This window comes from Haliotis rubra, unplaced genomic scaffold (genome assembly GCF_003918875.1).
Source record: "Haliotis rubra isolate DU_JTF1 unplaced genomic scaffold, ASM391887v1 Scf1876, whole genome shotgun sequence".
NCBI classification, from domain to species: Eukaryota; Metazoa; Mollusca; class Gastropoda; order Lepetellida; family Haliotidae; genus Haliotis; species Haliotis rubra.
In genome coordinates, this window is record NW_025765865.1 from 43,360 (window position 1) to 69,379 (window position 26,020).

A 26,020-nucleotide genomic window follows, 5' to 3' on the forward strand; every position below is an offset into this window, starting at 1 on the left:
CTATTATAATTCAATACAAGAACCATCTATCAACCTATCAAATAGTCAGCAAAGCGAAAACATTCAGCTAAACGAACTGTATAGTGGGCATTTGTTTTATCATTATTTGTAGGAGATATTCATAAACAGGGGCGGTGGGGTAGCCTAATGGTTAAAGCGTCCGCTCGTCACGCTGAAGACCCGGGTTCGATTCCCCACATGGGTACAATGTGTGAAGCCCATTTCTGGTGTACCCCGCCGTGATATTGCTAGAATATTGTCAAAGGGGCGTAAAACCAAACTCACTCACTCACTCATAACCACATTCCGATGTTGTCGGAATTATCCAATGGACCCATAGATTTCTTATGAATATGAAAGGGTTTTGTCACTTGTATTATGAATTACTATCAAAAAGTGATGATAAAGTTGTAAAGTACATCTTCATCAAGGTTTTCTTGCCACATTTCTGAATAATGTCAATCCTACAATTTAACCAGAAAAATATTGAACGCCTAGGTAATGTTCACAGCTTCACCAACCGCAGCATCTGTGCCCGCAACTTAACCAGCATTCGTACATCAATCAGAACACATCAGCGTACGTGTGTGCGTACGAGCGGACGCTTTAACCACAAGGCTTCCCGACCAACCCCCGAATTCAGAATGTGTAACAAGTTGTCCTGCATGTATCTGAGATAATTGTTAAACTAGGCTTACCTGTAAGTTGATGTTGACCGGGATTCTATCAGCTTATCTTAAGTAAGTCCTCACGTGATACCGAACATTACGTGATTAGCTGAGATAATCCGCACAGCGGCAATTGTCGTCTGCCAGAAGCACGGTTGCGGGGAACTGTACAGCACGTGCTGCACGCGGGCATGTTCCGCACGAGACCTGCGTGCAAAGCTAACTGTCACTGGCTCCAGTTTCCAACATAGTAGGCCTACCTCAGATTTTCACCTTCCGATACTTATTCTGCCTTTTGGAACACTCTGAGCCAGGGCGACTTCAAATCAAGGCAAAAGTCAATGACTCTGCAATGTATCATACAGCTAACACACCATAATGTCAATAATATGACTTGTTTAGTTTATACCAGACGGCTCATGCAACAGTGTTAAACACGCCAAATAAACACCTGGGTATATCGCATTTCACTCTGATCTTTAGCTGAATGCCGACACCTGTTATGTTCTTTAGTTATTATGACATAATTTAATGTGACTGTTACCTTCCAAACAGATTGGCCTTGAACCTGATGCTCTTGGACTAACCGAAACTAGCCGAATGAACTTTCACGGAAACATTCGTCACCTCTCGCCCCATTCGTCACCACTCGCCCTTTTCCGTAACCTCCAAGAAGGCTATTCGGCTTGTCCCGGAATAACACGAGTGGGTCACGAATGAGGGGCACGAGTCGCTATTCGGCTTGTCCCGGAATAACACGAGTGGGTCACGAATGCTCTCGCCCATTTCCGTAACCTCCAAGTTGCATCATTCGGCTTGTCCCGGAATAAGACCAGTGGGACACGAATGTAAAACAGACAAGCGCACGGACGCGACCGTTATCTGGGTCAGCATGAATGTATCATTGTCTTAATGTATTCATGTTGACATGGTCAACCGATCCGGCGGGTGAACATTTTTGCCACCAATGAGTAATAAATAGGTTAGGTTTATTGAATGAATGGATGAATGGATGAATGGATGGGTTAGGTTATAGAATGAAAGAACGAATGGATGAATGAATGCGTGCGTGATAATAGGTTAGGTTTATTGAATGAAAGAATGAATGAATTAGTGAGTGAGGTTTTACGTCGCTTTTAGCAATATTCCGGCAATATGACAGCGGCTTCACACACTGTGCCAATGGGGGGAATGGAACCTCTTACGACAAGCATAACGACACAGATCTTCACAAGTCCTGGAAATGTCCAGCGGATGTCTGCACAAAACATTTTACAACCTTTACTGGAGCATTCAACATAAAACATGTTAGCGACAGTCATTTGACACTCATCTCAATTCAACACAACTCAATTCAATTTTTTAGAAAGAGAATTCCTGCGTATGACCTAAATTGATCTTGGGTAGTCACGACGAAGACCCAGGTTCGATTCCCCACATGGCATGGGTACAATGTGTGAAGCCCATTTCTGGTGGTGTTAATGGAATTAACTAAGCGCACTCACTAAATTGAACTGAGTGAGTGAGTTAAGTTTTACGCCACTTTTAGCAATATTCAAGCAATATCGCAGCTGAGGACACCAGAAATGGGCTTCACACGTTGTACCCATGTGGGGAATCGGACCCGGGTCTTCGGCGTGACGAACGAACGCTTTAACCACTCGGCTACCCCGCCGCCCCTGAACTGACTAAGTACCACAGCACCGAACTCGTCAGAGTAATGAAATAAACTTACCTCCCTTGATTATAAACATTACAAAATTTACACGGTAACACCACGACAGGTGTTTCAAGTAACGCAGTGAAGAAGTGCAATCTCTAATTGTTTAAACAGGTTAAATAAATAAACTGCTCACATACATTAGCTACCAAGATACGGGTGGATACAGACCGGGTATACCCATATCTGAGGTACGTTGTCTGCACTGCTCCTCCTCAATCCTTGTGCAGCCATGGAGGGACTTCTCTCGGCGTGTCTCCTGGTGACGTCGGTCTGGCTGTCCCATCAATATGTCCTTTCCCCGATTCCCAGGCTTTCAGGAAGGACACACACGACAAAGGTGGGTCAGGCTGTCTGGTTGTTTTTTGTTTTCTGTGATTTCTTTTTGTGTAACACTGATTCAATTTTAACTTTTCGGTTGAGTCCCATCATGATTCGAACCGACATTCTCAGAGTCACGCACCTAATCACCAGCACACAAAGTTAGCGATCTAACCCACTTAGGCTTCAAAAAAAAACAGCTGATAGTCTAGATCACGTACAATCATATATCGTACATAACAGACCCCTGAACATCCGGGTTAGAATATTGATCTTCAGTAACCCATGCTTGTCGTAAATCGCGTCTAACGGGATCGGGTGGTCAGGCTCGGTAACTTGGTTGCCACAGGTAATGGCATCCCAATTGCGTAGATCGTTGCTCATGATGTTGATCACTGGATTGTCTGGTCCAGACTCGATTATTTTACTGAAAGCCTCCATATAGCGGGGCTATTGCTGAGTGTGGCGTTAAACAACCAAGCAACCAACAAGTATAACATATGTCACATTTGACCACTTTCGAAAGGGCCTTGTGAATTCAAAACCAGCGGTTGATATTATGATCACCGAGCATCCTGTTGGGACACTGACACACAGGTCACCGAGCCTGGCCACCCAATCCATTATGTTCACTCTTACGACAAGGTGCTAGGATCCCAAACCAATCTCTGAAAGATGTTTCAAGGAACCAGTGACAGGATGTCCATAAATTTGGTAAATTTGATAAAATATACGTAGACGTGAAGAGTGATTAGTAACGTAATACAGTATTAACAGTAATATTAACGAATACACTCTCGATTCTTACATTTGTGTAAACCGAGTCAAATGAGCTTCACCAGATTCAAGGGGCGGTGGGGTAGCCTAGTGGTTAAAAGCGTTGGCTCGTCACGCCGAAGACCCGGGTTCGAATCTCCACATGGGTACAATGTGTGAAGCCCATTTCTGGTGTTCCCCCGCCGTGATGTAGCTGGAATATTGCTAAAAGCGGTGTAAAACCAAACTCAGTCAGTAAGTTAGTCACCATATTCAACTTTAACTGGCGTAGATCAAGGGCAGTACCTGAAATACCACGCATAAAATGAAACAATGGATATATAATGCTCAACAGAAGTTAAGAATACCCAAACATGACTAAAGTTGATCATGGACTTTGTGAGTTAAGGTGTAAGTGTTCTGCTACAGGTTTGGATAGTAGTACATAGAAAGGCTGTCAGGAGGTTAATGAGTGAGTGTGGTTATACGCCACTTTTAGCAATATTACACTAATATCATGGCGGAGGACACCAGAAATGGGCCTAACACATAGTGCCCATGTTGGGAATAGAACCCAGGAATTCGGCGAAACGAGGGAACACTTTAAAACTAGGCTATCCCCAACACACATCTATGCACATCCAGTAGAAAGCGAAACAAAACAGATATTTCTATTGCCATAACACACAATTGTGAGTGAAGCACGAATGTTTTGTTTCACATAATGTCACAATACCTTTTCTATCTAAAGTATGAAAAACCTCAAAAGGTTTAAAATAACAAGATAAACAACTGAGGCACAATCGTCAACATCATTTTTTAATTCTTAAGTATGCACATGTTTAAACATTAAATTCCCCTGACTCATGTCAGAATGCACATAAACTATCCCAACCTAGTTAATTGTATTCACTGGTGATCCTATTCAAGGTCCGATCAATAAATCTAATCAGCTTAACGACGACGTCACTTGGAGTATGCTCACTATGAAGAGACTGTTTATAGGCCATGGATATATGAAGTTGTCAGAGGTTGTGAGAACTGACGGGCCCTGTGTTCACCTACTATATCTAGCTCTCACAATAATAAAATACATGTACCTAAATAACAAATCATTCGACGAGTGAGCAGTCTTGTCACCAAATCGTTGGCGTTTTGCTTTACGATTGTGTCATTTGGCTTTCTATGTGATTTCAGTATTATCACAGAACGTCAGCTTCAGTGAGAGGAATGTCCGAAATCGTGCAATCATAGAGGTTTACCATTTAGGTAAAACCCACGATCACAAGGTTCTGGTACGAGCAAGGAGCATAACTCGGCACAACCAATAGCGGTACCTTTGGCGACTGAGCCAACGGTTCCCCCTTCTTTTGGAAGAACATTGTTTTTTGGGGGCGTTTGGTTGACCGAATGCAACCGGTCATTTGCAGTTTATGTATTTATAGACGCATAATAATTTTATTTTATTTTTCTACAAATTTAAAACATGCACGACGTCGTGAATGTTGCCGTTTGTCTGGTGATGTACTGACAATGACAGCATCATTAGCTGTTGTGCAAGAAATCTGTTTCTTCCATTTTTCAGATCCAGAGTATTGGACCAAAAGTGCTCTTGACGAACTCCACGCAGCACTAAATATGGAGTCCACCGTAGGGGTCGCTCACAACGTCATTCTCTTCTTGGGCGACGGTATGGGGATCCCAACGGTCACAGCTAGTCGGATTTTTGCTGGGCAGGTCAAAGGTCAATCAGGAGAAGAAAATTCGCTCAGTTTTGACAAGTTTCCGCATGTTGCGTTGGCAAAGGTTTGTTGATTGATTTAAAAAATAACTAATTTCGTGAAGTAACTAGGAAGAAAAGCGACCTTTGGTGAATATTTCAGTACTGATTTTTGACCATGTTGTTCTCATGTCTCTCCACTTTCCTGAATACATACGTTTATCATATACTGAGCAACGTTAGAAATGCATAACCGGGATGACAGGTTTATCTCCGTGATAGATGAAGAAAAGAACTTTTCCCTGCTGACATTGAAATTGTCAACCAACGTGGAAACTCAAGAAAAAGCAAAAGCAGCCATTCATCATTTAACGCAAACATGAAGTAACTATAGGATCGACGGGAGTCTAGTTGAAATTATCATTATATATAATGGACATTGCTACCGACACAATAAACTAATCACACTTGGAAGCATCATTCGATAAATCGATGCTTATGCTGTTGATCACTGGATTGTCTGGTCCAGACTCGATCATTTACAGACGGCCACCATATAATCTTTTTATACTGTGTGAAAAATGAGTCGGTTCATCATTGCACTTCTGTCTACAATTTCTACAGTTACTGGAGTGAATATAATTATGTCTTAATGGGAAACAACACTTCATCTTTAAGTCGACAAGCAGACGACTTAATTGTTTGACAAAATATTATTAATTTCGTCTCATTCTAGGTTGTTTCTCAGGGATATGAATTGTCATCTTTCCGTGACACACAAAACCAAAGCGTATATTGAATTGTGTTGCTGATTAATCAAAATTTCCCTTTAAAAATTTGTGCAGTATATATGCAAAATAATACAAGCATGTATAGTGTATGTAGAGTGCTCATCAAAGTCACATGAAACCACTCTGTCCAGTTTGGCAGATGTCACTTGACCTCTAAATGGTCACTGTCTGCTGCAGACGTACAGCGTCGATAAACAAACTCCCGACTCTGCAGCGACGGGAACGGCGTTCCTGACTGGGGTCAAGGCCAACTCAAACACCCTCGGCGTTAACGGTAATGCTGAATACAACAAGTGCGAGTCAGTCGAAGGAAACGAGGTTCTGTCTATACTCAGGTTTTCGCTCCAACAGGGTAAGTACAGATTACTACAAGGTTGAGCATAATGCATGTACGACGACTGAATTGTTAAACAGTAATTTATAGGTTTATATTAAAGCAGCATTACTCACTGAGCTGTTGCAGTCCTACACTATGACAATGGGGATCAGATGGAAACAATGTGTCACATGATCGCTCATGAGATCAACCGTGGGTTTGCTCGACAGCGTTCATTTTGTTTATTAATATTGCCTCAGTGGCGTAGGTCATGTATAATGTGTGTGTGTGTGTGTGTGTGTGTGTGTGTGTGTGTGTACACGTATCTATATATTTGTATATCTAGCTATCTGTCTCATAATATATCATAAATATTAGGGCTGCGCAATATAACCGGTTTACCGGTATTAACCGGTTCAGACATGAAAACGATACGTATTGCGATACGCTGATAGAAAACCAGTATTTTGACTTGTATTCGGAAAACTTCGTAACACTCGGAAACCTTGATGATTGTGGCAATTGTGGTAATGGTGGTGGGAATGATCGTGGTGAAAATTACATTTAAATATTATCTATATTCTTATTTTGTCATGATTAAAAGTTTTTATTAAAGCTTAATGAATCATAGTGATTTTGTTGTGTTTTTGCCTTATAAAAAAAGCGTTAACTTGACCATTAGTAGTTTATTGTTAAGAAAAACTTCTTGCAATATATTGCAATACATATCGCAATATAAGCTTTCGCATCGCAATATGAAAATTCTCTGCAATACCCACCCCTAATAAATATTAACAAGGACATGGGACCATTCTCTTACAAACCCTGCTAATTTAGATATAGAACGAGAACACATTGTGGCTTCTCCTGTGGCACTCGTCGAGGCACCAGCGTAACAAACGGAAAACCAACCATCTTACTGTAAGATACATATACCCTCATCCACTCATACTTGCAGTTCAGAGCCGTTGCCACTATGACAACATTCGAGTATGCCCCACCTGGCAACAGAAAATGATCATGGTCATAATGCATACTGATATTAAAGTAAAAGAAAAACAGACCAGATGTTCCGTTGACACCACAGGAGAGATTGAACTACCCCGATGATGATGATGATTATTTTGAGATTTTACGTGCGGTTTCCGCAACTACTCAGGTTTACAAGCGCGCCTTACATCTGGCTTTTCCGCAAAGAGAAACCTTATTTACTTTGTACAACCGAATTTGATTTTTCAAAACTTCCTAATTAATCGTTGTGATAAGTGAGAATCATACACGTTTCTGACCCGTGAAGATCTGGGCTTGTCTTGGTCTTCAGAAACCCATGCTTGTTGTAAGAGGCTACGAACAGACTCGCTGACTTTCTTGATCCATGCAGATCGATGCTCATAATGTCGATCACTAAATTGTCTGGGCCAGACTCGATTATTTACATACCGCCATATACATATAGCTCGGATATTGCTAAGTGCGACATTAAACAGAAAATAAACCAACAAATCTACGTTTCTTAGGGAAATCTGCCGGCGTCATCACGACGACACGCATCACACACGCCACCCCTGCCGCCAGCTACGCCCACGTGACTAACCGGAACTGGGAGGGAGATTCAAAGATGGTGGGGGTGACCGGCGGATGTAAGGACATAGCACAACAGCTGGTTGAGGACAATCCAGATATACAGGTGAATATTTCTTTGTTAAGGGGGCAGTGGGGTAGCCTAGTGGTTAAAACGTTCGGTCGTCACGCTGAAGACCCAGGTTCGATTCCCCGCATGGGTACAATGTCTGAAGCCCATTCTGGTGTCCCCCGCCGTGATATTGTTGGAATATTGCTAAGGGACCGTTCATAATTTATGGCTAGGGGGGGATGATGATAATTTTTATGGAGAAGCATGTACACTGTGAATGACCCCCCCCCCCAATAAAAATTTATGTACAAAGTAAGTGACCCCCCTCTCCTTTCCATATTATTAAAGCATGATTCTTAAATATTCTTATGTACAATATTGCTGCCCCCCCCCAAGCATATGTACAAAATTGATGACCCCCCTACCTCCCCAGAACAAATGGGTGACAAACAACACCCCCTCCCCTTTCCACCCCGAACCAGCTTAAAAATCATCATCATCCCCTAGCCATAAATTATGAACGGTCCCTAAAAGCGGCGTAAAACCATACTCACTCACTCTTTGTCAGGGTGGAGTGGTTGGGTTATAATTGGAGTGATTCTGGGGTTCGAACCCTTGACTGCACAGCGACTTGCGGTGCCTTGGATGACTGGGAGCCGACAAATATGAATTTGTTTGAAATATCAATGTTTTTGTTTAACGACTGATAGCAATATCAAGTAAACTGGGTGAATGGGTAGCTCATATGCATTTTAAATTATGTTTCAATAAATTTGTTTAGATAATTTTTTAAAGACATTTTGTTGAAAAATAACAAAAATGCAAGACATAGTGTTTCACGCACCGATGGATCCGATGTAATGGTGAGTGTGTATACGCAATGTCGCTGCAGGTACTCCTAAGGGGAGGACGGATGTTCTTCACCCCCAACACCGCCCTAGACCCAGACGAGGGCAACAACGAGGCACAGAGAGAACATGGCAGAAGGGATGAGAGGAATTTGATAGACGTAAGTTGACACATTTGCGTCTATTTTCTGTATTCTTAGCCCAGTGCTGTTAGGAGTTGCGCCCCTTAGCAAAGTCAGGATCCGTTGACCTCCTACCTCTCATTGACCAAACCGGTGTCCGTGATTTGGTTGAGTCCATGTTGCTCGACTGCGTGGAACTATCGTGCTCATAATATCAATCACTGGTTTGTTTTGTCTGGACTCATGTTTATATACTGATCATAAATGTAAAGACCAGTGTGTATACTACACAGATAAAAGCAATGAGGGCACATTTGACCTTGGGGATAATTCCGTTAACGCAAAAACTATTGAAGTCAGTTCTTATATATGTATATATACAATTAAAATGTTAAGGAATCTTTTGTAATTTATCTGTTGTTTAATAATCCATTGGCCACTTTTCATAATCATGCTATTATCTGCGTTTACGAGATGCCGTCCTTATTCAGGAATTTAATGACTTTTATGTATACAGTAAGATATAAACATGTTGAACTTCAGGCGTGGAAAAATCGAATGGCAGCAAATAAACAGAAGTACCGATACGTCACCAACCTCACCGACTTCAACAACGTCGACCCGCTCGAGACAGATTTCCTGTTGGGTAGAGTACAATTTGTTGCACGGGAAAGTCAGAAAAGCGTTTCTCTTGGTTTCCTGCCATATAACAGGGGTACCAATGAAGGGTTTCTTACCTCCTGTGATGGGATTCAAACCTAAGTCCTTTCTTTCTAAAATCCACATTGCCAGTTTATTCGAATTAAGGGCATTTAACCAGAAAAAACATCATTTCATCTTTACATAAATGTCTACTTGTTAAATGTACCACTTAAAGCGATGTGATAATCAAGAATCGAAGCACCTCGTCTAGTCTAGTGGACAGAGCATCTTCCAGGTGAACGGAAGGTATATGGTTCGGGAATTGTCGCTCGGCATAAGAAGGATGTTATAGGCACTGCCGCACCGGTTGGGTATCAATGTTAAGCTGTGGCATGGTATAAAACCGGTTACAGTCCGCGGGGAAAGCACTGACTTGTCTCTGTGTTTGTGTTATAACCTTGAATGCGATGTACCGGTGAAGATCCGGGTTAGAGTTGTTCTTCAGCCACCCATGCTCAACAGGAACTGGTGATCAGGCTCGCTGACTTGGTTTGACACATGCCATCGTGTCCCAATTACATAGATCGATGCTCATGCTGTTGATCACTAGCAATATCCAGCAATATCACGGCGGCGGACACCAGAAGAGATAGGCTTGACACATTGTACCCATGTGGGGAATCGAACCCGGGTCTTCGGCGTGACGAGCAAACGTTTTAACCACAAAGCTACCTCACCACCTCCTGATTCTGTAGTGACGGTGTTGCCATTGTAGGGTTGTTCAACCAGGACCACATGCAGTTTGAGGCTGAGAGGCAGCAGAATCCAAACAAGGAGCCATCTTTAGCTGACATGACAGATAAGGCCATACGGATACTGAGGAAAAACCCCAAGGGATACTTCCTCTTCGTGGAAGGTAAGGGCAACTGTTTCATGTATTGACAGACAAGGCCAACCCCAGGGATACTTCCTTCGTGGATACTCAGACAAGGTAAAACCCCAAGGGATACTTCCTCTTCGAAGGTGAGGTAAGGGCAGCTGTTTCATGTAGTGACAGACAAGGCCATACGGATACTCAGGAAGAACCCCAGGGATACTTCCTCTTCGTGGAAGGTAAGGGCAACTATTTCATGTATTGACAGACAAGGCCATACGTATACTCAGGACTCTCTTCGTGGAAAACCCCAAGGGATACTTCCTCTTCGTGGAAGGTAAGGGCAACTGTTTCATGCAACTGTAGGCCAACACCGGGTGTCTTTATTGATCATCCATTTGGATTTAAATATATTTAATCACTATTAAGTCAGTTACGGCTGAAGGAATCTCTTATCTTCGGGTAATCGAGACTGGTAACTCTCTGGTTCTGACGCTAGATGTTCTGGCAACACTCCTCTTTCAGACAGCTTACATGTCGGGAACGTAATTTATTAACGGTTTTAGATAAAGTTTACGTTTTGTGAGTGATTGGCCAAAGCCGACGCCGTCTTTGTGGATGATTGATCAAACCCACCATTGCACCCACTTCTGTAAGACCGGATCCGTCTTTCGAGATCCACAAAGCCTTGAAAGCCGTCATATGAACGTAAATATTCTTAAGTACGACGTTAAGTCCCATTTCACTTCACCTAACCTTGAGACCGCCTCCGTGGTGTAGTGGTTAGAGCGTCAGGTCGCGGGTTCGATCCCCGACCGCGTCATACCAAAAAACGTTAAAATATGGTAATAGTGTTGGTCCCTGCCTGGCGCTCGGCATTAATGGGTACATCAAGGACTGTTCGGCTCGGAGTCAGTATAATGTGTCTGAGTGGGGTATTCATGCTTCACTGCGGCATGGTATCTCAGTGGGCTAGCACTATAAAACCAGCTTCAGTCTGGGCTAGTACAAGCAGCCTCACATACACATACACATGCATGCACGTCGTCATATGAGCGAAATATTCTCAAGCACGACGTTAAACCCAATTTCACCTCACCTCACCTAACCTTGAAAGCCCTACAACCGACTTCAAACGTCCCTACCACTGCGATCTTATTAAGCATCATTAAACAGTTTGTTTTACCTCAGATACATTGATCGTTCACATCAGACAGCAAGCCTTAATGGAAAAGTCACCAGTCATAACAGAACCGGAATAAAGTTTAAAATTTAACGAAAATCAAACCATCTTTCAGGCGGTCGCATCGACCATGCGCATCATGTGAACAGAGTCGCTCTGGCATTGTCGGACACTGTAGCATTTTCTGAAGCTGTGTCACGTGCTGACAATCTGACCAATCACAGGGACACGTTGATAGTGACCACAGCTGACCACTCCCACACCATGATGATGGCCGGATACCCTTCCAGAGGCAACAACATCCTTGGTAGGTGCGTTAACCGGGTCACAATGGGATAGAATTTATCAAAGTGATTATTTGGTTTCTTTTAGCCATGGCGTCCTTAAAATACGTGGGCGCCCTGAAAATTGTTTTATTGTTTAAGCAAGAAATTCCGTGTTTCTGACTTTGCATATATTGTGGCAGATCCCCTGAGTGACCAGTTGTCACCATGTTGTCTCTTCCGCCGAAGAGGGAGAGGAAATATACTATGATTAGTATATTTTCTAAAGTTCTTTTTTTTTTACTTGACTTGTAAATAACAAAAGAAAAACAAACAAAGCATCTAAGTCGCTCCTTCCTGTGGCATAGCTGCGCAAAAACTCAGGGGAGGTAACTGTCTTTCATGTATGAAGTCAGTGAGTGCGCTTTTAGCAATATTCCAGCAATAACACGACGGGGGACACCGGAAATGGGCTTCACACATTGTAACCATGCGAAGAATCGAACCCGGGTCTTCAGCGTAACGAGCGAACGTTTTAACCACTAAGCTACCCTACCGCCCCAACCCTATCAGAATCCGCGCCTGACGTTCTTCAGCAATACGTTTTATAATGTTATATATGTCTTGTAGCTTACAGTATACCCACGATGTAGTTCATTGTGTTAAGTCACACTTTATCTCAAAGTCCAGAGTGTTTTAAGAGGGTCTGCAGTTGAAATGATATATACGTGCAGACGTGTTGATATATCTGTCCAACGACACAGCATCTTTGCGCAAAGCTAAACCCATTTGTGTCAACGAGTCGCGACCCAGTCCCAAAATAGCCAAGAAAGAGGGCTTTTCATTCTAATAGCGGAACGGGGGTTTTGTTCCCAGACGTGTAACGCAATTCTTGCTGCTTCATTTGGCCCACTCGTGTTAGCGGGACCAGGGTTTTGTTCAGAATAACAAGCTCGTGTTATTCTGCGACCATTCATGACCAACTCATGATATTCCAGAACATCCGAATAGCGACTCGTTTTAAAGTTTTAAAAAAGTAAAATATCTTCTTCAATCTTCCCTGGCATTTAACAATAAAAATGTGATCGTTCTTTTGAAATGGGCATGGGATCATGTGCATAATCCCCACTTGCGACCAAGTGTATACGCGGGAAGCGGTCAGCCATCTCGAAGTGAGTGAGTGAGTGAGTTTAGTGTTACGCCGCACTCAGCAATATTCGAGCTATATGGCGGCGGTCTGTATATAATTGAGTCTTGACCAGACAAGCCAGTGATCAACAGCATGAGCATCGATCTGCGCAATTGGGAACCGATGACATGTGTCAACCAAGTCAGCGAGTCTGACCACCCGATCCCGTTAGTCGCCTCTTACGACAAGCATGGGTTCCTGCACGGTTAGTTCATTCTTACCCGGACCTGCACGGTTAGTCAGCCGTCTTAGCCCAACGCAGGTTGGCATATACTGTAACGAAACCAAAATAAATATATGTACTCGTTTACGACGGATACAACATTTCCCTTCTCAATTTTGACACAGACAAAATACATCTCCCGAAACAACTGAGGCCTATTCAGCGGTATAACATGAACTGAATACGTTTTGTACGCTGAATTTGGAATATCTAGTATGTAATCTACAGGAAGCCTTCCCTGGTACACACTATATATCGTTGATGCTGACTTTAATGAGATTCGCCTGGTGATTTGTATCAAGATGACCTTTTTTTTCTAAGCCGCTTTTGCATAATACCTAGACTCGTTGATACACAGGCAGCCATGGACGGGCCACAATGGTGCTGCCAGGTTAAAACAACATTCACTCATGAAAGTTAAAAACGTATTATGTCACTGAAATTTATTTCGCCAAGACGTTTTAATATACGTGTGCCCTGAAACAGAAGTGACAACCTCAGTAACAAGTATGTCCATGTTTGGCTAGGTGTGGTGGACACGTCTCTTGACGATGACAACCTGACATACACAACGCTGATCTACGGAAATGGCCGAAACGTCAACTACGGAGGCCGGCGAAACCTCACGAATGATGTAACGAGTGAGTAATGCAGAAGTGGAACTAAAATTGTCAATGAATTTAGTCGAAAACATTCTGTTCTAATTAATACCCACTTACTTCTGGGAAGCTTCCTCCAACTAGATGACCTCGCACTAAATGGTTGAAAGGGCGCGATAAACATCACCCTTGCTATTACGAAACCTTAACCATAAAATTTTGCAGTTGCCTCTAGTTTCTGCATTTCTTAGCTTTGCAACAGACGTTTTATTTCCGAGAGCTATTATGTTCCACTAATGTTTACGAGTCATGATTATTTAATATCATTTTATTTGTTTGTGTGCTTTTTAATAAATCTGGTATTGTTCAGTCTTCATGTATTCTTTGGAATTCCTGATGCTTTTTTATCGTTTCAGCCAATGTGAATTATACCTCTGAGGGCAGCAGTGCGGCACAATATTGAAACACACGGAGGTGAAGATGTTGGTATTTATGCACGGGGGCCGATGTCCCATCTCTTCCACGGTGTCCACGAACAGAACTACATTGCGCATGTCATGATGTATGCTTCCTGCGTGGGACCATATGTTGAAGACAGACAATGCGCGTCCCTGCTCTCGGCTCCAACGGTGCGACCTCAGAAACCCTGCATCAACACGGCGTCATCCAACCACTGGAACCTGATACTTCTCATTACTGTGATACTAGAACTCTGAATGTGACCTGTTTACAAAGTTATGGCATCTTAATCGAAGCTTAAAACCGATTTGAGGAAGTTTTCGTAAAAGTATTTTTTGCGCGAAGTCCTTTCAAAAGATAAAGAAATTACACAAAGACAAACAGTCTATTCTCTAAAAGATACCACTGCCCTAATATACAGACAAATTTACAGTTAACATTACTGGATGCAGAATATGATAATAATAATTGATGGAAATACAACTTTTATTCTGTGAAGGCGACGTTTCCTCATAGACTACAGTTGGATACCCATAAATCATTCTTCATCCCTCAACTTCTAAAATTACATTGGATGCAGTTTCATAGAAACGTTGCAGAAATTATGCACATGTATACCTGAACAATTTCAGCAGTATTTTCACTTCCGGAATACTTTCCATCTGCGCCATTGTTTAGGTTCAGATGGAAATTTCATATTCAAAATCAACATTCCATGATACACAGTATACGTATTATTGACATAGATCGGAAACTATTTAATAACATCTGATGAAGACATGGGCTCGAATATCGGCCTTTGGCAATCCCTGATAATGCCTCCAGTGTATTTATGCTAAATGTCGAAATATACAAGAAGTGGTGACGATAAAAACCAACTAAACATGTAAAACCCGACTACAACTACAGGCAGTCCGTGTATATAGTAAGGTGGGACAGACCTACAGATAACCATACCTCCCAGCAGGTTTGTTTCTCTCTTTGCCATTAAACTTCATCATGTCAACTTTAGTGCCTGATATTGCCTGGAAAAGCATCACCTTTTCAGCATCTGTCAGTATCTTGCAAGTAGAAACCTTTGAGGAATAATACGACATATCGAGCAGGCCAAACCGAATTTGGAACTCCAGTTCACCAAGAATGTTCCTCAAATTCGAATCGTGTACAGGTTTGTGTTGACGTTTACATTCCGCCTCTGCCCAGCGAAGCATAGCCTCGAAGACGAAGCGTTCCTCACAAGCCAAAGAGTCGGAGGAAATGACGTCAAAAACGCATGCGCGCGAGAGCTGAATGAATCCGGTTGTTTGCAACACTTCCTTCCCCTTTTGGTGAATGAAAGAGAGACAACTCTTGTACAACTGCTTCTCGTCAAAGACGTGAGCTTGTTCGAACAATGAACACACGTTGTCGACAGACATCATGTTCTTGACGAAGTCCACGCACTTGGTCAACAGAGACTGGATGTTGTACTTCTTGCAGCAGTAAAGGACGGAGAGCACGTTGTCCGGGTCAATGCGTACTTCATCACAGTACAGGTAGCTGAAATAGCCAGTATAAAATATCTAAACTGATGTTCAAAAGAAAGTATAGACCTGGGGAATTATCCTCCCCCAAAACAAACCAACAAACAAATAACCAACAAAAAAAAACAAAACGAAAGCGAGGTCAGATAACATAGGGAGGTCACGAGTTTCGTATAATTCGTATGTAATGAGACCTCGTGTGGTATTTTATTTATTACCCACTTCTTACATGCATTAAATTGACAAAATAGCGTATTTTTGTTATTTTTTGGTTTCAAACCGAAACAGGTTTCATAAAGAGGTTGCGGAAGAGTTTTGTACTGTAGTACAATATTTGCATGACGTCACACTGTAATGACGTCACTGCCTTGGTAACCGACGTCAGGATGCATGTCAGTTGTCATCGCCTCGTACAGCCTCCTACAGTAAACTACTCCGTAGCACCCCTTTACTTGGTTTGCAGTTGCGTCATTCGGCTAACATCACTGGTGGAAACATTGCGTTTATGTTTTTCGACGGATATAATGTCTCAGTTCGACTCACAATTAAACAGCGACACGGCAACGTTCGCAATGTTTACATTCCCACAATGCATTTAAGTTGTAGAATGAATGAGTTCACGTGTTTGTTATGAATGAAACAATAGTTACGTCAGTATGTGACCTAATTGAGAGGTCATCGGTTATCCAATCAAATCGTTAGAATCTCAGGTCAAGTGGTTACGACACAGGTCAACGCGATACGACACTCGTGTGACGTACGAGATTAGTATGCAACTACCCATACGTTGACCACGTGGGTATTAAAGGTGCAGACTGTATCTTGGATCTTCTTTGTGTTCCGGTGCTGTGACATACTGTACAAGTCCAGTATTGTGGAAGTAAAAGTGTGTATGTAAGTTAGGATTCCACAACAAACTACATACATTGAATAGAAAAATAAAATGTAAAGGATCATTTAAAAATGGATTTCCTTATATTCAGTGTCATTTTAGGATGGTGTACATATTTTGAAGAGGGACATTTTTACTGAGAATTGCTGCTGAATATTTGCTTCTGGGTATGTCCAGATACATCCATGAAAACATACTGTTACCAAGGCCAGTGGTATTTTCCAGATTTCCAAATAAGATCAAATTAGTTATGCTGTGATTGATTTTTTTACATTAATTATATACAGACAAATATATTGCACGAAGTAGTAGTTTTCAGATTATTTAACTAAATTTGAACAACGCCAACGGATAACTAAGTAAAGGCGCCACGCGCAACGTTGACAATCTATTTATAGATACCAAAACGATCTGCAACATGAACATGTGGAAGTTTTCACGGTTTTTATAAAATTATGATGGGTATTTTGGGGGAAAAAAAATCCAAACATCAAAATTCAGTTATCCTTCCCCTGCTGATATCTTTGACAGAGGTGAATTGCCCGATAGATTAATTGATTCGAAAGAAAATACGCTTCCTACTCTCTCAGCAGCTGGCCTAGACGATTTTCATCGGGCATGTAACTCATTTTCACTCGCCAATTGCAATCGGCCAACTAAAATATATTAAAAATCACATACCTATAACTTGCATCTTCACAAAGGACGGATACCAAAGTACCACAAGCATAAATCATCAATGCAACGTTCACAATCACTTACGTTTCGCCGGCGGTGACGCCATTGTGATTTAGTCAGTGGTTGTTCTCTCTAACGTCAAACACGAAGTGGGCGGGGCTTATCGGCCGGGACTGGATGGGTCTATTAATCTTAAAGATGACGTTGTAGGGGAAGATCAGACGTTCCTGATTTGGTTCAGAAATTGGTTTATGCCGCAGTTGTCCACAAACAACATTAATTAGTTGCAGTCATAAATATGAAATTCGAAACAACTAAAACAGTTGCCTTTTAAGGCGAGATGGGATCGAATCGTTTGTTCCGGATTATAAGCGGGCTGTCGGTGTGAAAAGTTACACTGGACCACAGGTAATGAACACCCTATATACCACGTGGGTTGATTATCAGGTCAATATCTGGGGTTATTAATTTTTGTGAACGACCTCTCAAGGGGTTGGTTATCAGATAACCAACCTTCCCAGAAAAGGTTGGTTACCGATACCGGGAACAAGGCTCGGGAACAAGGCTCGGCTTCGCCTCACCTTATACCCGGTATCGCACCTCGAGAAGAACTTTTCCCTTGGCAGATCGGGTCTTACAACCCTATGCCTCTACCTCAATGTTTTTGTTGGAAACATCTTCAATAAATAAACAAATACAGAACCATTCAAAATGATGTATTTTTTGACAATATCTGCACACTGCCGTTAATAAATTGGAACCGGCAGGACCTCCTTCCCCCTTTTCCATTCTCCTCAGGGTCACTTGAATCATCTGAAAAATGAAATAGATGTTTATACAGGATCCTCATAGATAGTTACAACAATGATTAATTTGATGATACATTCCCAGAACGTGAACATAACGTTTACCAACAAATTGCATTTATCAGTATCAACCATATTTTTCATGAAAATCTCAAATACCAATACATTGGGGGTTAGTACAAACTCTTGACCAATGGAATGACAGTTCGGTCAGTGGGCGCCTGTGGCCTATGAGAGCAGTCCATTTCCCCTGACCAATAACGTTAAATTTCATTAGAAGAGTTAGTAATGAGAACGTTTTAAATTTTTCCCTAAAATTATGTTTCCACTGGGAGAAACAAAACATACCATCTGGAGTTGAAGCCTTGTGTTCCGTTTTGCATCGTACTTCCTCGATTTTGGCTTCTTACTGGTGAGAATGCTGCTGACCATCTTAATTGGTTCTCATTTACTCTCTTGTACGCCCGTACACCTGCAACAGTTGATTAAAATCAATGGTACTATTGAACAATCAGATAAATTCGCAAATTAGGGGGAGAAAGAAGAGATGAAGACTGGGAGGGGCGTGTCACCCGTTTTGTTCTGGGGAGGTTTGTTTTGTGTGTGTGTGCGTGTGCGTGTCTACATTTTTGTACACATGCACTACGGGTTGGGTTGGGTGGGCGTGGTCAGCAATTTTGTACGTGAAAAGCAGGCGGGGGGTGAGGGGCCACTTTATATATAAAGTGTTATCTTTTTAAACCGTTACCCATGCTTGAAATGTATTCTATTAGGATTATTTCGACGGGGTAGGGTTTAGGATTAGGGGTAGGGTTTAGGATTAGGGGTAGGGTTTAGGGGTAGGGTTTAGGATTAGGTTTAGGGTTTAGGGTAGGTTTCTTTTCATAAAAAACTGGTCGGCTCGGAGTCAGTATAATGTGTCTGAGTGGGGTATTCATGCTTCACTGCGGCTAGTATCTCAGTGGGCTAGCACTATAAAACCAGCTTCAGTCTGGGCTAGTACAAGCAGCGGCACATACACATACACACGCATGCACGTCGTCATATGAGCGAAATATTCTCAAGAACGACGTTAAACCCAATTTCACCTCACAGGCAATTCAACTTAATTTACATTACTTCATTATCTGTGAATTTAACTTGCTTAATATTACTACCAATATCCTAATATTTTCGAAAAAGGAACCGCTAGATAGGCGGTAATGAGTATAGCTTTTCTGAGTACAAATACAGATAAAGACAAATGCTATGTAGGGCACGATACTTACCAGAAGACCAGTTTGCTTCAAAATCCACTCTGGCCTGGAACAGAGTCGTCGCAGCTCGTTGAGAAGTCAAGACATCTCCTTGTCGCAATTCATTTGCTGTAATGGCAGTTTCAATCACGTGGTTTTACATAGCACGTGATTGTTTAGAGCTCGATTTGCACGAGATTCTGGTGCAGGAACGTATTTCGCACACTTATAGTCCGTTTGGTGTTCGAATGAGAACGACAAATGATTAAATAACTCGAAATCTGGAAAAGTGCAGAAAACATAAGTAAGACACATGGTCCTGAAACCTCTGTACCCAACAGGATCTGAAATTGGAAGTTTTTTTATTGCTCACGGTAAAAGTTGTTTAGTAAGAAACCATCATGTAGTATTGTGCTATTTTCACGCTTCACACCGGGGGATGACAAACGGCTGATGGAACAGCGCCTGACTAGCTGGGGTCATCTCACCTGGCTGTGCTGAGTTGCACATGAACGTGTGCGTGTGTGTTATCTGACCAACTCTCGGTTCCATACCTGGAACAAGGCTCGGCTTCGCCTCACCTTATTCCCGGTATCGCACCTCGAGAAGAACTTTCCCTTGGCAGATCGGGGTTGACAACCCTATGCCTCTACCTCAATGTTGTTATTGGAAACATCTTCAATAAATAAATACTAAACCATTCATTTTTCTATTTTATTATAATATATGCACATTGCAGTTAATAATATTACAACTAGAATAAGAATGTTTTTGACCTTGTGGTATATGCGAAATAACAACCTTAAGCTCGTGATTCGCTTCGATAACCACCTCTCGGTTTCCTCGAAGTGGTTATCACAGTGAACCACGAGCTTGGCGGTTATTATTTCACCCTTATTGTTGGCATGACATATAACACAACCGATTCCATAAACCTCGATTTCTTTAGCTTTTCTCAAACTACTGCTACGACGAATTTAGTTTAGGAACGATGTTCGGATATTCAAAGTCTGTTCTGAACACACTGTATTTTACAGGAACTCTGGCCTCGATCGGCAAATAATATCAATGAAAATTGCGGTGTTTTCAATAGCACTATTGTCCAAGATGTCTGCAAATAGTTCGTTATTTTGCAGGAACATTTTGTGAAGCCATGGCTCACCGGGCCCAGCCTATGGCGCTGGTATATTGGCGGTGATCGGAAAGAAAGTCACAGATAAACATGATAAAAAATCACAATTTTGGCTAGGAAAAACAGTCACAATACCTGTTACAATACCACTAAGATGCTATTGTGGGACGTGCCCAGCTGTGGATCTCAGTTTCCTTTTCTTTAGGTTTAGAATAGGTTGGCACAAACATTAACCATGGGCATGGCCCATGAATCACCTTTACTTGCTATCAAGCTTCTTTTTCGTTTTTTTTGTCCTTTTCTGTTCAAACAACGCAAAATGATCCTTCGATGGACCATTCGAACACCTCTTTAGGCTCCTTACAATTTGATAACCACACCATTCAGATTATTTTTCACTCAGTGTTATTACCAACACATTTTTAATATGTATTAACGACTCACGAGCTATGATATGTGAAACAGCTTATAGACCCGACTTTGTGTAGTCGTCAGAATGCATGTGCGGATGATTTGAAATGGACTGTAATCACGAGAGATGTGCGTGACAGACCAAGGCGCTGATTGGTCGGTGTGGATTGTGTGATCATGTAACAAAGGCTCGCATAATACAATTTTTAGTCCTAATATATGATATTAATGATACGGAAACACACTCGGTTAATAATCTCTATTTATCTAAGTGCCAGGCTGGGTGACAAGTGCATTATTTTGTATGGTGCAGCTGGGGATCAAAGTACCAACTTTTTACTCTCCAGACAGATACTCCAGACAATGCTAAGGTTTTGTTTTGTTTTTTTCTTTGTTGTTTAACACAGCACTCAGCATTGTCCAAGCTATTTCGCTGTGGTCTGTAAATAATCGAGTCTGAACAAGACAATCCAGTGATCAACAACATGAGCATTAATCTACGCAAATGGATACAGTGACCTCTCAGCGTAACCACCCAATCCTGTAAGTCGCCTCTTACAACAAGCATGGGCTGCTGAAGATCAACTCTTGCGAGCAACTTTCAAGGTTCAACCCTAAGGACATAGAAAATGGATACATGTAAAGTTTTCCTTCCATATTAGACAATATGAGGAAGTAAGACATAATAACATGCACCGCAGATTCATTCGTGACTAACTCGTGTTTTTCCGGGACAACCCTTCTTCCATTCGTGACCCACTCGTGTTATTCCGGGACAAGCCGAATAGCGAGGTTACGGAAAGGGGCGAGTGGTGACGAATGCCCGTCTTCTTGCAGGTTACGGAAAGGGGCGAGTGGTGACGAATGGCGCAGAACATGATGCTAATGCAAAGAACATGTAGAAAAGGTTTCAGGATTCATGGTCAAATGTCCTGGAACGTGCTCTTACGGCATTGGCACACAGAGATCTAAAATGGCACATGTATTTCGCTCCTATTGCGTCAATAAACTGATTTCTCATATCATTCGTGACCCACTCGTGTTATTCCTGGACAAGCCGAATAGCGACTCGTGCCCCTCTCGATGGATTTCATATTGGCGCATGAACATCAGAACTACTTTAAACAAGAACGATAACTCTATCCCTGTTTGATTCCAATGTTTCATTTTTTAAACAATGACATAATGTCATAAACGATTGACGTACTCGGGATTATTTTTATCAAAGGACCGCAATCATTACGCGGTACTTGAGAACCACGTCACGCAAACAAGACATTCCTGCTGCCTTATTCGTCAGGCCGCCTTCGCATACTATGTTATGTTTGACAAACATATTATACTTCAAAATGCAGACAAAAGTGACAAAACCCTTTCCATATAAAAGGGGAGTATAAAAGGCTGAACGAACTGCATGCTCACTGGTTGCCACATTTCTGAATAATGCTTCATCAACTGTTACATCTGTACCCGCAACTTTGCCAACATTCGTACATCAATCACAACACATCAGTGTGTGTATGTGTATGTGTGTGTGTGTGTGTGTGCGTGCGTGCGTGCGTGCGTGCGCGCGTGTATGTGATTGAAAGTTGGTCATCAGGCGTGTTTTCCGACAGGGGAGATAACTCCCACCCCTAGTAGTGACAAGGCGCACAAACTAAAGCGCTCATAAAATCTGGGGAACACGATATACTGATATCAGTGCAATAATATGAATTTAACACAACACAGGAAACAGTCAAATTATTTAATCAGTCATGACAGACTACACGTAGTGCAGGGAAGAGCCAGGTGGCGTCACACGTGGATGTAAGATCAATTCTTTAGCTTCAAGCAGCACTTCAAGCCAAATTGAGGGCAGTTAGCTGAACTGGACTGAGAAAATACCGCACAACGGTATGTCCTCGCGCATGTTCCCCCAGCATTTCGGCAGGATACTGCAAATATGTACAACATACAACATGAGTACAAGCCCGGTGCAATGTGGCACGTACAACATAATCATCACAATATTAATAATGTTTGTTGTGAGGTGTTGAAACTTTCACAGGTGTCTCATGAATGATCAAAGTATGCAATACTACTAGCGGCACAGCTGTTTCACAACTTTATCGATGATGAGATGTCGTCAGTGATGATCAAACAGCTAACCTAACTAGAAACACATGAAGCTTTTGGTATATTGGCGATGTCATGTCGTCAGTTATGATCAAACAGCTAATTCCCTGCCACTGATTCTCCCACCTAACTAGAAACACATAAAGCTTCAGGTATATCGGTGATGTCATGTCGTCAGTTATGATCAAACAGCTAATTCCCTGCCACTGATTCTCCCACCTAACTAGAAACACATAAAGCTTCAAGTATATCGGTGATGTCATGTCGTCAGTTATGATCAAACAGCTAATTCCCTGCCACTGATTCTCCCACCTAACTAGAAACACATAAAGCTTCAAGTATATCGATGATGTCATGTCGTCAGTGATGGTCAACCAGCTAATTCTCTTCCACTGATTCACCCGCCTAACTAGAAATACTTAAAGCTTCAAGTATATCGATGATGTGATGTCGTCAGTGATGGTCAACCAGCTAATTCCCTTCCACTGATTCACCCGCCTAACTAGAAACACATAAAGCTTCAAGTATATCGATGATGTCATGTCGTCAGTGATGGTCAACCAGCTAATTCTCTTCCACTGATTCACCCGCCTAACTAGAAATACTTAAAGCTTCAAGTATATCGATGATGTGATGTCGTCAGTGATGGTCAACCAGCTAATTCTCTTCCACTGATTCACCCGCCTAACTAGAAATACTTAAAGCTTCAAGTATATCGATGATGTCATGTCGTCAGTGATGGTCAACCAGCTAATTCTCTTCCACTGATTCACCCGCCTAACTAGAAACACATAAAGCTTCAAGTATATCGATGATGTCATGTCGTCAGTGATGGTCAACCAGCTAATTCTCTTCCACTGATTCACCCGCCTAACTAGAAATACTTAAAGCTTCAAGTATATCGATGATGTCATGTCGTCAGTGATGATCAACCAGCTAATTCCCTTCCACTGATCTCCCACCTAACTAGAAACACATAAAGCTTCAAGTGTATCGATGATGTGATGTCGTCAGTGATGATCAACCAGCTAATTCCCTGCCACTGATTCTCCCACCTAACTAGAAACACATAAAGCTTCAAGTATATCGATGATGTGATGTCGTCAGTGATGGTCAACCAGCCAATTCCCTTCCACTGATCTCCCACCTAACTAGAAATACTTAAAGCTTCAAGTGTATCGATGATGTGATGTCGTCAGTGATGATCAACCAGCTAATTCCCATCCACTGATTCACCCACCTAACTAGAAACACATAAAGCTTCAGGTATATCGATGATGAGATGTCGTCAGTGATGGTCAACCAGCTAATTCCCTGCCACTGATTCACCCACCTAACTAGAAACACATAAAGCTTCAGGTATATCGATGATGAGATGTCGTCAGTTATTATCAACCAGCTAATTCCCATCCACTGATTCACCCACCTAACTAGAAACACATATAGCTTCAGGTATATCGGTGATGTCATGTCGTCAGTTATGATCAAACAGCTAATTCCCTGCCACTGATTCTCCCACCTAACTAGAAACACATAAAGCTTCAAGTATATCGATGATGTGATGTCGTCAGTGATGATCAACCAGCCAATTCCCTTCCACTGATCTCCCACCTAACTAGAAATACTTAAAGCTTCAAGTGTATCGATGATGTGATGTCGTCAGTGATGATCAACCAGCTAATTCCCTGCCACTGATTCTCCCACCTAACTAGAAATACTTAAAGCTTCAAGTATATCGATGATGTGATGTCGTCAGTGATGATCAACCAGCTAATTCCCTTCCACTGATTCACCCACCTAACTAGAAACACATAAAGCTTCAGGTATATCGATGATGAGATGTCGTCAGTGATGGTCAACCAGCTAATTCCCATCCACTGATTCACCCACCTAACTAGAAACACATAAAGCTTCAGGTATATCGGTGATGTGATGTCGTCAGTGATGGTCAACCAGCTAATTCCCATCCACTGATTCACCCGCCTAACTAGAAATACTTAAGGCCGATGAGACCGTCTCATGTATGTTATACTTATCAATGCTTACATTTTGAAGATGAAAAAACACTCTCCATAAGACTGTATGATAAAAGGAATGAATTCAACTATTTTATACCCAACTTATCCTTGATGTCGGGCGGTGATAGGAAAGTTGACAACTGAATAGTCATCCGTCTTGCCATGCAGACATGTTGATTCTTTCTGACATAGCACATTTTCAAAATACAGAACGTCAGAGCAAAAGAATCCCCGTCTTGACTATCATCAGAAGCAACTTCCGTTTGGTGTAAAGGGAAGATTAGACGTGAAAAGTCTGTGAATAGCTCACGGAAAATCGCGAAAAGAAAATACTTACTGGTGGTACCCGTGTTTTGAATTCGTCTGCGGCTGTCGACAACGACGAGAAGAACGGCAATGAGAAGGAGGTATTTGCAAAGCATCATGCAAGTTTGATAAGTCGATCTGATCTTCGAATGCCTTGTCAGAAGGTAGCGCTGAAGTGTCGACTCGCACATTTGTGCTCGTATTTATGAGTGAAATCAGTCGTTTTTTATACAGCTGCTGCTGATCACGTGAACATGTTGGCCAATGGTGTTTCATGTTCTTGTCCACAGCCAAATCAGACGTAGCGCAAAATATCAAATCCAGAGAATATTCAGTCCCTGTTATCTGTCAAAACAGGACAGGTAATACTTAGGTTGTATTTTGTTTGCTCTGTTCAGGGCCCTTTCAAAGGAGTTTGAAGGTTTAAAGAAGCATTACTCTTTGTATACTAATGTTAATAGTTGTTTAATACCTTGAAGCAGTAAATTGGAGTGGCAAAAGCTTCATCTGACCATATTTTCTTCACTTTTGTAAAACTAAGACCCGAGGGTTAAAGCACACAGTAAGTGCTGAC

The 26,020-nt window shown here is 42.0% G+C and overlaps 2 protein-coding genes across 2 annotated transcripts; one reads left to right on the forward strand and one right to left on the reverse strand.

Moving 5' to 3' along the window:
- Nucleotides 1–2,557: 2,557 nt before the first annotated feature.
- Nucleotides 2,558–14,469, forward strand: LOC124274092 (alkaline phosphatase, tissue-nonspecific isozyme-like). The gene is made up of 10 exons (XM_046709408.1): nt 2,558–2,728; nt 5,051–5,271; nt 6,154–6,328; nt 7,810–7,979; nt 8,818–8,934; nt 9,439–9,541; nt 10,313–10,453; nt 11,710–11,901; nt 13,797–13,910; nt 14,285–14,469. The coding sequence occupies exons 2-10, from the start codon at nt 5,104–5,106 to the stop codon at nt 14,329–14,331; spliced, it is 1,227 nt and encodes a 408-aa protein (XP_046565364.1). The 5' UTR covers nt 2,558–2,728; nt 5,051–5,103; the 3' UTR covers nt 14,332–14,469.
- Nucleotides 14,470–15,268: 799 nt separating this feature from the next.
- On the reverse strand, nt 15,269–18,609 carry LOC124274095 (BTB/POZ domain-containing protein 6-like). Its single transcript, XM_046709411.1, has 2 exons — nt 18,575–18,609; nt 15,269–15,866 (listed from the first exon to the last, which is right to left on the reverse strand). Exons 1-2 carry the CDS (start codon nt 18,607–18,609, stop codon nt 15,269–15,271), a joined length of 633 nt encoding a protein of 210 aa, XP_046565367.1.
- Nucleotides 18,610–26,020: the final 7,411 nt, after the last annotated feature.

Excerpts from the sequence above, each read along its gene's own strand:
- LOC124274092 (XM_046709408.1), top strand. The coding sequence starts at position 5,104 with ATGGAGTCCACCGTAGGGGTCGCTCACAACGTCATTCTCTTCTTGGGC. Across the intron at positions 6,329-7,809 it reads CAGGTTTTCGCTCCAACAGG|GGAAATCTGCCGGCGTCATC; the intron begins GTAAGTACAGAT and ends TACGTTTCTTAG. Across the intron at positions 11,902-13,796 it reads CAGAGGCAACAACATCCTTG|GTGTGGTGGACACGTCTCTT; the intron begins GTAGGTGCGTTA and ends ATGTTTGGCTAG.
- LOC124274095 (XM_046709411.1), bottom strand. The coding sequence starts at position 18,609 with ATGCAAAACGGAACACAAGGCTTCAACTCCAGATG. Across the intron at positions 15,867-18,574 it reads CAAGGCTTCAACTCCAGATG|CTACCTGTACTGTGATGAAG; the intron begins GTATGTTTTGTT and ends TGGCTATTTCAG.